This window comes from Hypanus sabinus, chromosome 1, assembly GCF_030144855.1.
Source record: "Hypanus sabinus isolate sHypSab1 chromosome 1, sHypSab1.hap1, whole genome shotgun sequence".
NCBI classification, from domain to species: Eukaryota; Metazoa; Chordata; class Chondrichthyes; order Myliobatiformes; family Dasyatidae; genus Hypanus; species Hypanus sabinus.
This window is the reverse complement of record NC_082706.1, coordinates 202,558,063-202,575,643: the sequence shown is the minus strand read 5'-3', so window position 1 is coordinate 202,575,643 and position 17,581 is coordinate 202,558,063. Positions and strand designations below refer to the sequence as shown.

The 17,581-nt window shown below is 38.8% G+C and overlaps 1 protein-coding gene across 8 annotated transcripts in view; it reads right to left on the bottom strand.

Moving 5' to 3' along the window:
- clasp2 (cytoplasmic linker associated protein 2) overlaps positions 1-17,581 on the bottom strand; it is a 376,943-nt gene that overhangs the window by 117,836 nt on the left and 241,526 nt on the right. For all 8 annotated transcript variants that reach the window (XM_059984319.1, XM_059984334.1, XM_059984325.1 and 5 more), the window contains one exon: positions 425-595. In XM_059984319.1, coding sequence (XP_059840302.1) covers positions 425-595 — 171 coding nt within the window. The remainder of the gene's footprint in view (positions 1-424; positions 596-17,581) is intronic.

The window sequence follows — 17,581 nt, the reverse complement described above, 5'->3', positions numbered from 1 at the left end:
CTGCCTGTAACAGCAGATGGAAGCACAGCTAAAAGTACTGAATGGACCCTTCCCTCAGTCAGCCACTTGATAGCTGTGAAAGGACAGGCCAGTATTAATCAAAATATATTGAAGGATGACTTGCTTATAATGTAACTAACACTGCTGTCAATTTGTGACAAGCAGATGGGGTAGCAAGGTGTCATTTCTGGAACAACAGCAAGAGACAAAAAAGAAGTTACCAACAACCTATACTTAAACCAGGGGTTCCCAACCTGTGGTCCACAGACCCACTGGTTAATGATAGGGCAATAAAAAGTTGGGAAACCTTATCTTAAGTCAAAGGTGGGAATTCTCAATGGCAACTAACATGGATAGGAGGAAGCATGAAACAAACTTACAACAGAACATAATTGAATAAATGGCATAAGACGCTATTTCTTACCCAGAGACAATCGAGACGGGCTTGCTTCCCTACTGCATCCTTGACTGCGTGGTATCTTGCTGCGCTTCTGCCCTGCAGCTCCAGTGGGAATCGCCCGTGGAGCTCCAATACTCATGGTCGAAAGTGCGGTGCTGTTTAATACTCTTCCAGGAGAACCAGAGCGACTTGCAGCTGAAATAAAAATGTGCAGAAAACACTCCTGACTATCTGCTCGGACAGCAATAATAAAATAAGTAATCAAAATAACTCATGTCCATGTAGTTGATGCAACATAGCACGAGCATCTGAATACAATTATTTTTTCACTGTTATCACATATATGCATGACAATTGGCCCATGTCTTAAGGAACATTTAATCTGGTTGGGCAGGTGTCATTAATGGGCAGTCTTAGCACTTCAAGTTAATCAAAAATTATTAATACAGTTTACTTTATTAACTTCCTCAAAAATTTTTGTAGCTACTAAGTCAAAATTAAATTTAAAATAAATACAAACTGGACTAAATTATTTTGGAATGCTGCAAATAAGAACAGCGTATCATCAATTTAGAATTAGCAACCTTCCATATTTAAAGAAGGGACGCCGTGCAAGATACATAAAGTAACTGAACACAAAAGATTAAACTCTGGTTTAGTAGATTTCAATTTAACCATAAAGGTGGTCTTGAACCAATAATTCAATTGAAATTTGTATCAAAATGTCTAAAGCAAGTTATATTACAGTATCATTTAATTCTTAACTTTCTAGAGGATTTCTAAAATGTGGAGGATTAAAATGAAATAGTAATCACTGTAAGGAGGTATCAGAAACATATGGTTCTGTAATCTGACTGGTTTTATTCATTTTTATCTGCCGTGTTACATCATCTTGCTGATATTCAATTCCATAAAGAAATAGTTAGTTTTCATTCATGCAAAGAGCACAAAGCATTTCTCTAGTCTGCTTTCCTATGCCTCCCTGAAATATGCTAACATACCTATAACTCATTGTGCATTTTGCATTGATTTTGTACTTGGTTATACTTCTCATTTGAAGTAGAGAGAGCAGACACACACACACACACACATACGTTTATAACTGCAGAAATGCATGAAAATGCAAGCATATCACAGACAACACATCTAAAATCTAGAGAATCTTACCACAATTTGGGATGGCTGACTGTGATCCTGAACAAGTATAAAGGCATGAATACGATTTATAAAGAGATAATTTTGTTATTTCGTTTTGGAAATCTATGATGAGGCATGGACAAGGTAGATTTACATGAATGGCAAATGAAAGAAATAAAGCTTTTGACATTCCACAAGAAGATGTGATAAAAAAAAATCTGATTAATATATGCTGTATATTGTAGGTGACAGTTGTACCCAAGTATCAGAGTACATTACACTACTCTAGTTAACAAGTAACTGATGACCAAGACCATTTCTCTCATTTCTTACAGAAGTGCATTGGGTCTTGCATACAGCTATTTATGGGCATGCATAGTGATAGAATCCCGAAGATTACAGAGTGTATCCTAGATCCTAAAAAAGCAATAGACACCCAGCAATGACAATTTTAGAATGATTTTAGTACATTAGGACCTGTCTTTTGAGGCATGCAGCATGCAAACAAGCATTCCGCCCATATCATCTATGCATACCAGTGGGCGCCAATCCATATTAATCCAATTTACCAGTACCTGGCCTATACTGAGGTGATTAAGTGCTTGTCTAGATACTTCTTAAATGTTGTCAGTGACTCTGCTTTGACCACTCTCTCAGGGAGTGTGTTTCACATACTCTGCACTCTGGGTGAGAAAGTTCTCCTGCAGCTCTCTATCCCTTACCCAAAGTCTAAGATTTCCAGTGTAAGTTACTTTTGATATGGAGAAAAGACCACCCAATAGTAACAGGGACATTGAGGAGCAGATAGGGAGATGCAATAATAACAGGGTTGTCATGGTGGGAGATTTAATTCCCCCAATATTGATTAGCATCTCCCTAGAGCAAGGAGTTTAGATGGGGTGGAGTTTGTTAGGTGTGTTCAAGAAGGTTTCCTAACACACTATCTAGATAAGCCAACAAGAGGAGAGGCTGTACTTGATCTGTTATTGGGAAATAGATCTGATCAGGTGTCTGGTCTCTCAGTGCAAGAGCATTTTGGAGATAGTGATCACAATTCTATCTCCTTTACCATAGCATTGGAGAGGGATAGGAACAGACAAGTTAGGAAAACGTTTAATTGGAGTAAGGGGAAATATGAGGCTATCAGGCAGGAACTTGGAAGCATAAATTGGGAACAATGTTCTCAGGGAAATGTACGGCAGAAATGTGGCAAATGTTCAGGGGATATTTGCGTGGTGTTCTGCGCAGGTATGTTCCAATGAGACAGGGAAAGGATGGTATAAAGGCTGTTGACAATCTAGTCAAGAAGGGAAAAAAACCTTACAAAAGGTTCAAAAAGCTAGGTAATGATACAGATCTAGAAGATTATAAGGCTAGCAGGAAGGAGCTTAAGAATTAAATTAGGAGAGCCAGAAGGGGCCATGAGAAGGCCTTGGTGGACAGGATTAAGGAAACCCCAAGGCATTCTACAAGTATGTGAAGAACAAGAGGATAAGACAAGAGAAAATAGGTCCTATTCTCAATCAAGTGTGACAGTGGAAAAGTGTGTATGGAACCGGAGAAGATAGCAGAGGTACTTAATGAATACTTTGCTTCAGTATTCACTATATAAAAGGACCTTGGGGATTGTAGGGATGACTCACAGTGGACTGAAAAGCTTGAGCATATAGACATCAAGAAAGAGAATGTGCTGGAGCATCAAGTTGGATAAGTTACTGAGACTGGACAAGATATACCCCAGGCTACTGTGGGAGGTGAGGGAGGAAATTGTTGAGCCTCTGGCAATTATCTTTTTATCATCAATGGGAACAGGAGAGGTTCCGGAGGATTGGAGGGTTACAGATGTTGTTCCCTTATTCAAGAAAGGGAGTAGAGATAGCCCAGGAAATTATGGACCAGTGAGTCTTACTTCAGCGGTTGGTAAGCTGATGGAAAAGATACTGGATTTATGAACATTTGGAGAGGCATAATATGATTAGAAATAGTCAGTATGGCTTTGTTAAAAGCAGGTCGTGCTTTACGAGCCTGACTGAATTTTTTGAGACTGTGACTAAACACATAGATGGAGGTTGAGTAGTAGATGTAGAGTATATGGATTTCAGCAAGGCATTTGACAAGGCACCCCATGCAAGGCTTATTGAGAAAGTAAGGAGGCATGGGATCCAAGGGGACCTTGCTTTGCAGATCCAGAATTGGCTTGCCCACGGAAGGCAAACAGTGATTATAGACGGGTCATATTCTGCATGGTGACCAGTGGTGTGCCTCAGGGATCTGTTCTGGGACCTCTTCTCTTCGTGATTTTTATAAATGATCTGGATGAGGAAGTAGAGGGATGGGTTAGTAAATTTGATGATGACACAAAGGTTGGGGGTACTGTGGATGGTGTGGAGAACTGTCTGAGGTTACAGCGGGACATTGATAGGATGCAAAACTGGGCTGAGAGAGTGGGCAGAGTACTATACTCAGTTCTGGTCATCTCACTGCAGGAAGGATGTGGAAACTATACAAATGGTACAGAGGAGATTTACAAGGATGTTGCCTGGTTTGGGGAGCATACCTCATGAGAATAGGTTGAGTGAACTTGGCCTTTTCTCAAGTTTTCTCAGAGCTGTTTCCCAGGGCTGAAATGGGTAACACAGCGGGCACGGCTTTAAGATGCTTGGAAGTAGGTATAGAGGGGATATCAGGGGTAAGTTTTTCACGCAGAGTGGTAAGTGCGTGGAATGGGCTGCCAGTGACTGTGGTGGAGGCAGATGCAATAGGGTCTTTTAACAGGTTCCTGAATAGGTACATGGAGCTTGGAAAAATAGAGGGTATGGGTAACTCTAGATAATTTCTAAAGTAAGTACATGTTCAGCACAGCATTGTGGACTGAAGGGCCTGTATTGTGCTGTAGGTTTTCTATGTTTCTAAAAGATTCTTGCAGTCTATCCTATTCATACCCTTGTAATGAATCACCTCACATTTATATGGATTAAATTCTATCTGCCATTTCTCAACCCAATTTACCAACTCCACCAATCTTTGTGCCAAACTTTACATCTGCATAAAAATTGTTCACATATATTAAAAACAGCATGAGACCCAGCAACGATCTCTGTGGAACACCATTAGTCAGAGGCATCCAATCTTGAAAACTGCCATCTACTATCGCAAGCAAAAAGCAACAGGAACTTAGAAAATCAGGCAGCATCAATGGAAATCAATAAACAGCTGACATTTTAGTTAAGGTGATGGGTTTTGGGCCAAAATATCGACTGTTTATTTCCCACCATAAATGCTGCCTGACCTGCCGAGTTCCTCTAGCATTTTGTACCTGTTGCTCAAGATTTCCAATATTTGCAGAATCTCTTCTATTTATGATCTACCATCGCATCTGTCAAGCCAATTTGGCATACTGTGCTCTAAACTTTTCAATCCCATGTGGGACCTTGTTAAAGGCCTTACTGAAATCCATGTAGTCCACATCTATTGCAATAACCTTGTCGATGCACTTATCTCCTAACATAAGTAACTGATGCCCGAGACCATTCCTCTCATTCCTTACAGAGGTGTATTGTGTCTTGCACACCCAATGCCACTCCCTCCCATATATCCACCTCACCTTAACATTCTATAGGCTGGGATGTTTGAGTTACCCGTCCTGCCTATCTTTCAACTATGTCTGAGTGATGTCAACAACATCATAATGCTAGGTGTTATCCGAGATGCCTAGCATTAAAATAGATGCAATTTCAAAATCAGAATCAGATTTATTATCACTGGTCTGTGACGTAAAATTTGTTAACTTAGCAGCAGCAGTTCAATGCAATACATAATCTAGCAGAGAGAGAAAAAATAAATAAAATAAAACATAATACTAAATAAGTAAATAAATTATATATATTGAATAGATTTTTAAAAAATGTACAAAAACAGAAATACTGTATATTAAAAAAGTGAGGTAGTGTCCAAAGCTTCAATGTCCATTTAGGAATCGGATGGCAGAGGGGAAGAAGCTGTTCCTGAATTGCTGAGTGTGTGCCTTCAGGCTTCTGTATCTCCTACCCGATGGTAACAGTGAGAAAAGGGTATGCCCTGGGTGCTGGAGGTCCTTAATAATGGACGCTGCCTTTCTGAGACACCACTCCCTAAAGATGTCCTGGGTACTTTGTAGGCTAGTGTCCAAGATGGAACTGACCAGATTTACAGCCTTCTGCAGCTTCTTTCGGTCCTGTGCAGGAAATTACCAGACTTTTTTCCTCTATGTTTCAGAAAGAAACTATGAGGACAGTAAGGAATTTAGATTGTATGTTAAAACTTGGTCCCAAAGTACTAAAATTTACAAGAACACTGACATTTCTAATGTAATAATGCAAAATGCACATTAACATAGAAATAAAGAAAAAAAATTCAATGATATGAATTGTCAAATCACGTCAGTTTTATCTAACTTTGGAGCTGATTTTTGCATATGTACAGTATACTTGAGGTTAATATCTGATAAAGCTGTATCATGATTGAGTAATAACAAATACCACTTAATTTTCATGCATATGGAATGAAATTAAATACAGTTTTTCAAGTGTACTCTTGAATAAGAAATATTCACCAAACTGCAAGCTTAGAACCAAAAATAAATGGAGCAAAATTTAATATGAAAACAGTGGAAGACTGACATTCTGTTTCCTGCCCTACCACAACTGAGAATACTAGGCATTGGAAGTGCTTTCTACACAAACTAAAATTTGTAACACTCAGGACAAGCAAACTCTAAAAAAGATGAGCTTCAAACGTATGAGAAATTAAAAATAAAGTAGTAGTCAGCTACTAAAGCAGCAAGCAATGAATCCAGGAGTTTATTCTGAATTCAAAAACAATACACGTGCAGCACTGAAAACAAGACTTAGAAGACAGCTAAGAAATGGGTTTTCCAAACATATCTGCCATTTGAAAACATGTTCAAGATATTTTTGGTTGCAGTGTATGCAAGAAGCACCACAACGGTATGAACTTTTGTTAAGGTTCACCTGGTTTGAATGGATTATTTGCAAAAAAAAAGGATAGTTGCAAATTTGATCAAGAATATGATGATACATTTGAATAACTATTCAAAATATACTGTTAATGAATAGTGTTTGACACAAAATGGCTTCCCAACCATCATGCTCCTGGATTGTAAGTTTAATGTAAAACGACATATACAATATTGGTGAAAAAATAGCTGTTATTAGAATTGATAATGAACACAGATGTAAGTAACTGACAGCATTTGTGAGGTGGCTAATGGAGAGAGCACATGTTGGATGATGGGAGGGGTGCAAGAATTGATGCATTAAAAAGCAAACATTACACAAACACAAAATGTGTTCAAAACATCCAGCATTTCTTTTAATTATTTTTATGAAGTTATATAGATTCTGACCCATGTTTTCCTTTCCATTTTTTTTTAACTCTTGCGAACTACATGGAACCAAATAATATTGTTAAGGTTCTCCCTTATGTACTAACTCTGCTCCTTACTTTCTCCCACCGTCTTCCCCAGTCTTTCTGGCTTACAGATAGTATCTTTCCTCAGTTCAGTACACAGCTGAGATCAACACTTGGCATTGATTCAGGTTATGTTTCTCATTCCTCACATTTCAAAATGGTAAACAAGCAGTGTGCATTTCTTTACTTTATGAGTCAATGGAAAAACATTTCAGTGAACAGATCAGAAAAATCTCAGGCACAATCATGAATTTAAGCTTAGTGTAATCACTTTGTATTTTGTGAATGGCATACACAAATTGTTGGAAGAACTCTGCAGGTCAGGCAGCATCTATGGACGGGAATAAACAGTTGACATTTCGGGCTGAACCCCTTCATTAGGACTCGAAAAGAAGGGTGTGGAAGCCAGAATAAGGTGTAGATAGGAAAGGGAATACATGTTGGCAGGTGATAGGTGAGACCAAGTGAGGGAAGGTGGGTGGGTGATGGAGGCGGGGAAGAAATGAGAAGCTGGGAGGTGATAGATGGAAGAGGCAAAGAGCTGATGAAGAAGGAACCTGATATGAGAAGACCATGGAACATGGAAAAAAGGAAAGGAGGAAGGTAACCAGAGGGAGGTGATGGGCAGGTGAGGAGAAGGGGTGACAAGAGAACAAAAAAAGAGAAGGGGGAGCAGGTAGGACTACTTAAAGTTAGACATATCAATGCTTATGTCATCACTCATGCTGATCTCTGTTAAGACTCATGTTTCAATGTTCACTGTTGCACTTTGTAGTTCACATTCAAACAGAGAAGACTTAATCTAATCTTCCTCCGCCGAGTTCAGGCATTAGAGACTTCTCTAATGTATAATACAGAAATATACAGATTGTGTTCATGAGTTTCTCCTCAGAGTTCATGAATATTGCCTGCCTGTAGCCCAATGTTCTGTGGTCCTCTTGAACAAAAAAAGATGCCACATCTGTGCATTGGTTTTCAGCAGCCTCTCCTGCAATTTCGCAGAGCATTCTTGCATCTTACCCCACATCACGGCAGCATGCAGACATTATTTATTTAGAGATACAGTGTGGAACAGGCCCTTCAGGCCCAAAGAGTTGCCCGGCTTACCAACCCACCTATTTTACCCTGGTCTAAATGCAAGACAATATTCAATGACCAATTAACCCACAAACCGGTACATGTTTGGACTGTGGAGCACCCGGAGGAAACACATTCTATCATAGGAAGTATGTATAAACTTCAGCAATTGAACCCTCTGACACTCCAAGCCTTGTACTAACTGCTACAGTAGTGCCCCATTTTGCATATTAAAATTCTCTAGTGATTGAAAATCACTGTTATTTGTGATATGTTTCTTTTACAACATCCTGCATAGAATGCACCATGAGGCATGACTGAGAACCTGCAGCAGAACAACTGAATACAGCAAGCTGAAACTAACACAGAATGGAACAACATGTGAAGATTTTCATTCGTATGGAATTCTTATACTCCAAAGATAATAAATAACATTTCTTTAACACTTTCAAAAGAATCTAAGCCATTTCCATAACAATCAAAATCTTCACTACAACAATACTACTCCACTTCCTTAAATCTATTTTACAGCAGCTCCAATAATCTTGCAACAGGGGGCAAAAAAATCTCTGCTTGCATTGGTATTGTGCCAATGATAATCAGGATATCTCTTGTTTATGCTGCTGATCTTAAAAACTTGTTTTTAAATTTTACCATCAATTATGCCACTTTACTAGGTACACCTGCGCAATGCAAATATCTAATCAGTCAATCACGTTGCAGCAATATAATGCATAAAAACTTTGGTCAGAGGTTTAGTTAGTTCGGACAGAACCTAAGAATGGGGAAGAAATGTGGTCTAAGTGATGTTGACCGTGGAATGATTGTTGGTGCCAAGAGAGGTGGTTTGAGTATCTCAGCAACTGCTGACCTCCTGGGATTTTTGCAAACAGAAGTTTCTAGTGTTTACAGAGAATGGTGCAAAAATCAAAGAAGGATCCAATAAGTGGCAGCTCAGTTAGCGAAAACACTTCGTTATTGGGAGAGGTCAGAGGAGAAATCAAACCACAAACAAGACAAAATCTGCAGATGCTGGAAATACAAGCAACACACACAAAATGCTAGAGGAACTCAGCAGGCCAGGCAGCATCTATAGAAAAAAGTACAGTTGATGTTTCGGGCCAAAACCCTTCAGCAGGACTGGAGAAAAAAAACCGAGCAGTACATTTAAAAGGTGGGGATTGGTGAAACCTGAAGGGGGAGTGATGAAATAAAGAGCTGGCAAGTTGTTTGGGGAGATGAGGTCAAAAAGGGAAAAGGATATGGGAAAGGGAGAGGGGTGGGGAGGATAGGGGGCATTACTGGAATTTGAGAAATTGATGTTCGAGGTCAGCAGGAGACGCTGATGGAGTGAGCATTGTTTCAGATTTGCTCCATAACCTTTACTTTTTTAACCTATGATCACCCTTATTTAACTTACTTTTACTTACACCAAAAGATTCTTGCTACTTTTTTGGACTTTAAGAGTTTATTGTGAATTTTGAAGAAATGAATACAGAAATGGCTCTTAGATCTAAAGGGCGAGAACCTGGGAAGGATTCTAATGGGAACGGGAAGAAGAAAAAGACCAATCCTAAGCGCACTGAATTGACTTATGAAATGTTATTGGAGGTTTTAAATGAAAAATTTGAAGAACAATGACAAATTTTCAGAAGATGTAAAGGTTTTTCAAGATTATATGGATAAGATGGATTCAGTAGTTAACCAGCAGCAAGTTCTAATCGCAACTTTGCAAGAGGACGCTCGGAAGCAAGTCTTGATAATCGAAAAACTGGAGCAGAAATTACTTTCGACGATTAAACAGGTGGAAACACTTAAAGCCAAGAGTGTCGACTTTGAGAATCGGTCCAGAAGACAGAACTTACGCATACTTGGTCTCCTGGAAGGTATTGAACAAGGGGACCCCTCGAAGTACTTTGCTCAACTTTTAAAGGATGCGTTCCCTTCTGAATTCCCAGACAGTCCTCTGTTACTTGATCGCGCTCACAGAATTATGCGTCGATCACCAAGTGCTTCAGCTAAACCACCGGTTGTAATTGTCTGATTTCATTATGTGCATGTTAAAGAGCAACTTATTCGTGTGGCTCAGCATGTAGGGATGGTCAAATTTCAAGAATTCAATTTTCGATTAGTGGAAGATTTTAGTCCAGAAGTAATGAAGGAAAGGCTTCTTCTTAAACCTCTGATGTCCGAATGTTATGAGAAAAATCTAAAACCTGCACTCTTATACCCTGCGAAGCTCAGAATATCGCCTCCCAATGCATCACGGCGAGTTTTCTTTTCTACATCTGAAGCGAGAAGCTTTTTGAATGAGAACTTCCCTACTGCTACGGATTCTCATCCCTAATAAATGAGTGAATTTGATTGTTGCAAGATGGTTTTTGTTTCCAAAACCAGATTTTGTTTCTGGCTATTGGTATAGGTTTACTCTATATTTTATACTCTAGTTAAAGTTTTTTTTTGAAGTACTAATCTTTTAATTTTACTTACTTAATCACTGTACTTTAGCTTTGGTCATTTTTATTAATCCTTCGAAGGTCAATTTTTTTTTATTAAGATGGCTGTTTCTTCTCTAAAATATTTTTGGCTTTTTTTTGATTTCGTCATTTTTTTTCTCTCGTCTTCTTCCTATAAAGCATTTCTTATCACAGTTTAAATTTTTTTTTTTGGTTTGTTTGGGTTTTAACCCGATTTATAAGTTACTACTGATTATATTCTTTTTGATTTTTTTTCAGCAATTATATTAAGAAGTTTGGTTTTAGTATAGTGATTATTATTTCTTTAGAGTTTGGGTGGATCTTTTTTATTCTTTATATACGGAATTGCATTCTGCTGATATGGGGGTAGATTTAGTTTCATTTCTCTTTTTTCCCAGCCTTTTTCTGGCTGGGGAGATCTTTTCTCCTCTTGGGTGGGGAGTGGGGGGATCTTTTTCTAAATCTTATGTTCTTTACACCAGTTTTTTTTTAGTTTCTTCATTTGGGCTGATTTTAAACTACTAAAATGCCCGCGATGTCGTCACTTCCGGGTGCGCCCCTTATTTTTGTTCCTCTTTCTGGTGCATGAGTTCATAATTTGGTTATCCCTTTATATACCAAAGGGTTGATTTCAGAAATATGGCTCAGACCATTAATTTTGTCTCTTGGAATACTAATGGCTTAAACCATCTGATTAAACGGAAAAAGATTTTCAAAGTATTCCAAAGACTCAATGCACATATTATTTTTGTACAAGAAACTCATGTAAGGAAAGAGGACAATTATCACTTTTTTAGGTTTTGGAGGGATCAACAGTACCATTCGAATTCGAATGCTAAAGTAAAGGGAGTTTCAATTTTTATTGACTCCATTATTGCATTTGTCCAACACTATATCTTTTCGGATCCAAATGGTAGATTTTTGTTAATTACTGGCTTACTTTTTACCAAAAAGGTTGCTATGGTTAATGTTTATGCTCCAAATGTGGATTATCCCGATTTTTTAAGTCCTTATTTACTTCTCTACCTAATCTAAATGAATATAAGTTAATAATGGGTGGTGACTTTAATTGTTGTTTAAATTCTTTGTTGGACAGATCTATATCTACTCAGACTTTACCTAATAAGTCAGCCACTTATATTCCACTTTTTTGACTGATAATGGAATTTTTGATATTTGGAGATTTCGGCATTCTAAGGACAAAGAGTTTTCATTTTTCTCACATGTTTATCATTCCTACTTGAGAATTGATTTTTTTTTTATTGACTCTTGTTTTATTCCATCGGTAATTATGATATTATAGCCATCTCTGACCATGCTCCATTAAAACTTTCTATTAAGTTTACGGATACAACTTCTAGTGCTAGACAATGGTGATTTGATTCTACCTTACTGCAAGATCCGAATTTTATTAAATTTATGAAGGAACAGATCGATTTCTTCTTTTCAACTAATTCCACTGACGGTATTTCTTGCGGAACACTTTGGGACACTTTTAAAGCATATATACGTGGACAGATTATCTCCTACTCCGTTGGTCTGAGAAAACGCATTAAGCTCTTTTATTGGTTGATAAAATTAAAGAGATTGACAAGAAATTTGACTACTCCTAGTAAGGAGCTTCACAAACAAAGGGTTGAACTTCAAATGGAACATAGTTTATTACTTACATCTTTGATTGAAAATTAATTAATGAAAACCAAATCTGATTTTTATATACATAGTGATAAATCGGGTAAACTGTTAGCTAGTCAATTGAAGAATGCTTCGGTTAAACGTCAAATTACTAAGATTCGTCAGCAGAATGGGGATCTGACAGTTAACCATGATGAGATAAACAAATCTTTTCAAAATTTTTATACCTCCCTGTATCATTCTGAATTCCCTCACGGTTATAATACCATGTGTGATTTTCTTGGGAAATTGAATTTTCCAAAATTATCATCAGATGATCTTTCAATATTAGAAACTCCTATTATGGATGCAGAAATTAAAGGGGTTATTTCCTCTATGAATTCTGGGAAAGCACCAGGTCCAGATGGGTATACAGTAGGATTTTTTAAATGTTTTTCTGCTACTCTTTCTCCTTGGTTATGCAGGGTTTTTGAAGAAGCAATTAGATTGGGCAATCTGCCACAATCTTTTTATAGAGCTTCCATTTCTTTAATATTGGAGAAAGATAAAGACCATACTGACTGTGCATCCTATAGACCAATATCTTTATTGAATGTAGATTCCAAGATCTTTTCCAAGTTACTGGCATCCAGGCTGGAGAAGGTATTACCCCAAATTATTTCGGAAGATCAAACTGGTTTTATCAAAAATCGCTATTCTGTTTTCAACGTTAGATTATTGAATATTGTTTATACTCCTTCACATAGCACTTCAGATTGTGTCATTTCACTAGATGCGGAGAAAGCATTTGATAGAATTGAATGGCCATACTTATTTACTGTGTTTGAGAAGTTTAATTTTAGTCCAACATTCATTTCCTGGATTAAACTGATATATCATACTCCAGTAGCCTCGGTGCTTACTAACAATCAAAGATCTCCCTTTTTTCGTTTATTTCAGGGTACTAGACAAGGCTGTCCTCTTAGTCCATTATTATTTGATATTGCTTTAGAACCCTTGGCAATTGCTATCAGAGAATCACAGAACATTTTGGCAATAACCGTGGGACGGATATAAATAAGCTAATGTTATATGCAGATGATTTATTATTATTTATTTCTGATCCTGAGAAATCCATTCCTGCAGTTATATCATTGTTGGCTCAATTTAGTAATTTTTCCGGGTATAAATTAAATCTTAATAAGAGTAAATTTACAGGACAGGTAAATAGACAGGTTCCAATTTATGGAAATTTACCTTTGAAATTAGTTAATGACTCTTTTATTTACTTAGGGATTAAAATCACAAAAAGCTATAAGGACTTATTTAAGGTTAATATTTTACCCCTAATCGATCAGATTAAATGTTTGTTTACTAAATGGTCACCAGTATCTTTATCTCTGATAGGTCGGATTAATGCTATTAAGATGGTTATTTTACCCAAGTTTTTATATATATTTCAAGCAGTACCAATTTTTATTCCGAAATCTTTTTTTGCTAATGTTGATTCAAAAATTTCCTCATATATATGGCAGAATAAAAATCCTAGATTAGGTAAAATATATTTACAGAAGGCAAGGAAGGAAGGTGGATTGGCATTGCCTAATTTTAGATTTTATTATTGGGCAGTTAATATCCGATATCTGATATGTTGGTTAAAGGATTGGGATTTATCTTTTAGCCCTCATTGGGTGAACCTGGAAATTAAATCTGTACAAGGATTTTCACTGGGTTCTATTTCAGGGTCTTCTCTTCCCTTTGCTCTTTCTAAATTGCCGAAACGAATTGACAATCCGATAGTTACTTTACGTATATGGTTTCAATTTCGGAAATTTTTTGGGTTGACTCAATTTGTTTTAAATATTCCTATTGTATCCAATTGCTTTTTTTTATCCTTCTATTATAGACCAAGCTTATTCTGCTTGGAAGACTAAAGGATTACTACGATTTTCCAATTTATTTTTGGATAATTGTTTTATGTCTTTTGAACAATTATCTAATAAATATAATTACCCTAGATTTCTTTTTTTTTTTGGATATTTACAGATTAGGAATTTCTTAAATACTGTACTTCCTACTTTTCCAAATTTTGTGTCTTCAGGTATTTTGGAGAATTTGTTTGAACTTAATCCTTCTCAGAAAGGGTTAATATCAAAACTTTACAATATAATTATGAAGATACGTTCAGAGCCCTTCTACAAGATTAAAAATGATTGGGAAAGAGAACTTAACCTTACTATCCCTATTGAGAATTGGGATAAAATTCTTCAATTAGTTAAACATCATCTATATGTGCTAAACATTCATTAGTACAATTTAAGGTCGTACATAGGGCTCATATGTCCAAGGATAAATTGGCTCATTTTTATTCCTATATAAATCCTATTTGTGACAGATGTCATTTTGAGATAGCGTCTTTAACTCATATGTTCTGGTCGTGTCCGCTTTTGAAAAAATATTGGAAAGACATTTTTGATATTATTTCTATGGTATTGAACATTGATTTACAACCTCATCCTATTACTGCAATTTTTGGTTTACTAATGATGGACTCACTCCATTTATCCTCTTCTGCTTGTCGAATTTGAATCGGGAGCAAGTTACAGCTTGTGATTCAGCTGGGAGCTCAGAGAATTCGACCGTGTAGGTAGGATTTAAGCCTACCTGGTCAATACCTGTGGAGGAGGGGGAACTGCGCAGGCGCGAGTGACGTCAGCGTCGAGCGCGCACTTTAAAAGGCAGGACTTCTTTTCAGAGCGGGCAGCGGAGTCCGTGGAAGCAGAGTCCTGGGCTTTGGCTAAGTGGGCTTCGGCAAGCTTCTGTGATTGCTCGCTGAGGGGAAGAAGGTAAGGTCGCTAGGTGCTTTTTAGACATTCTATTAATCCAGTTCAGGTATGGGGGAGACAGTCAGAGCAGTGGTGTGCTCCGTATGCAGTATGTGGGAGGTCAGGGTCAACACAGTTGTCCCTGATGACCACACCTGCAAAAGGTGCGTCCAGCTGCAGCTCCTATCAGACCGAGTTAGTGAGTTGGAGCAGGAGCTGGATGAACTACGGATCATTCGGGAGGTGGAGGCAGAGATAGATAGGAGTTATCAGGAGGTAGTCACACCAAAAAACCAAGAAGTAGGCAGATGGGTGACGGTCCAGAGAGGCAGGGGGAGCAGGCAGAGAGAGCAGAGCACCCCTGCGGCCATTCCCATTAACAATAAGTATACCGTACTGGATACTGTTGATGGGGATGACCTACCAGGAATGAGTTGTAGTGGTCCTGCCTCTGGCACAGAGGTTGAACCCTCAACTAGAAAGGGGAGGAGGGAAGAGAAGAGAGCGATAGTTTTAGGGGACTCTATAGTTAGGGGGGCAGATAGGAGATTTTGTGGAGCAGATCGGGAGTCTCGGATGGTATGTTGCCTCCCTGGTGCCAGGGTCCGGGACATCTCAGATCGGGTGCAGGCTATTCTTGAGAGTGAGGGCATGAACCCAGATGTAGTGGTCCATGTAGGGACCAATGATGTAGGTAAGGTGAGTGAGGGGGTCCTGCTTAGAGAGTTCAGGGAGTTAGGAGTGAAGCTGAAAGGCAGGACCTCCAGAGTGACAATCTCGGGATTGCTACCTGTGCCACGTGCGAGTGAGGCGAAGAATAGAATGATTATGCACATTAATACGAGGCTGAGAGCATGGTGCAGGAAGGAAGGGTTCAGGTTTTTGGATAATTGGTCTTTGTTCCAGGGACATTGGGATCTGTTTCGAAGGGATGGTCTACATCTGAACCGGAGGGGTACTAACATTCTTGCAGTATTTGCCAGTGCTGCTCGGGGGGGGGGTTTAAACTAGATGTGCAGGGGGCAGGGATCCAGATCCAGAGGGTTGGTCAGAAGGTGCATGGGGTTAAATGTGTACAAGGTTTGGGTGATCTTGAGAAGGTCATCAAAATTCAGGGTGCAATTTGCCCAATGGAAGTTCAAGGAGCTGGGTTAGGTACAGTAGACAGTGTTTTAAGCAAAGAGAGGAGGAATGGGCTAAGAATTCTATACTTGAATGTGCGTAGTGTCAGAAATAAGACAGATGAGCTTGAAGCTCAGATGAAAATGGGGAACTACGATATTGTTGGGATAACGGAGACATGGCTGCAAGGGGATCAGGCCTGGGAATTGAGTGTACCAGGGTATACGTGCTATTGTAGAGACAGAAATATGGGAAGAGGGGGTGGGGTGGCCCTGTTGGTGAGGAATGAGATTCAGTCCTTAGCAAGAGGTGACTTGGGAACAGGGGAAGTAGAGTCTGTGTGGATTGAGCTGAGGAACAGTAAGGGTAAAAAGACCCTAATGGGTGTTGTGTACAGGCCCCCAAACAGTAGCGTGGATATTGGGTACAAGTTGATTAGGGAGTTAACATTGGCATGTGCTAAAGGTAATGCAGTCGTTATGGGAGATTTCAACATGCAGGTGGACTGGGAGAATCAGGTAGGTGCTGGATCCCAGGATAGGGAGTTTGTGGAGTGTCTAAGGGATGTATTTTTGGAACAGCTTGTGCTTGAGCCAACCAGGAACGAGGCTATTTTGGACTTGGTGATGTGTAATGCACAGGAATTGATAAGTGATCTTGAAGTAAAGGAGCCATTAGGAAGTAGTGATCATAACATGATAAGTTTTTATCTACAATTTGAGAGGGATACGGGCAGATCAGAGGTGTCAGTGTTGCAATTAAATAAAGGAGACTACGGAGCCATGAGGGAAGAGCTGGCCAAAGTTAAATGGGCGGATGCCCTGGCAGGAAAGACAGTGGATCAGCAGTGGCAGATATTCTTGGGCATAATACAAAAGATGCAAATGCAGTTCATTCCAATGAGAAGGAAGGATTCAAAGAGGGGGAAGGGGCCACAGTGGTTGACAAAGGAAGTCAGAGATTGTATAGCATTAAAGAAAAAGCAGTATGACAGGGCTAAGATGAGTGGGAATACAGATGATTGGGAAAGTTTTAAGGAACATCAGATCTTAACTAAAAAAGCAATACGGAGAGAAAAAAATCAGGTATGAGCTCAGTCTAGCCAGGAATATAAAAGGGGATAGCAAAAGCTTTTTTAGCTATGTGAAGAGAAAGAAGATAGTTAAGAACAATGTTGGCCCCTTGAAGAATGAATTGGGAGAAATTGTTATGGGAAACAGGGAAATGGCATCAGAATTTAATGCATACTTTAGATCTGTCTTCACCAGGGAGGACACAAGCAATCTCCCAGATGTATGGATGGGCCAGGGTCATAAGATATCAGAGGAATTGAGACAGATTGACATTAGGAAAGAAACTGTGATGAGTAGACTGGTAGGACTGAAGGCTAATAAATCCCCGGTTCCAGATGGTCTGCATCCGAGGGTTTTAAAAGAGGTGGCTCAGGAAATTGCGGATGC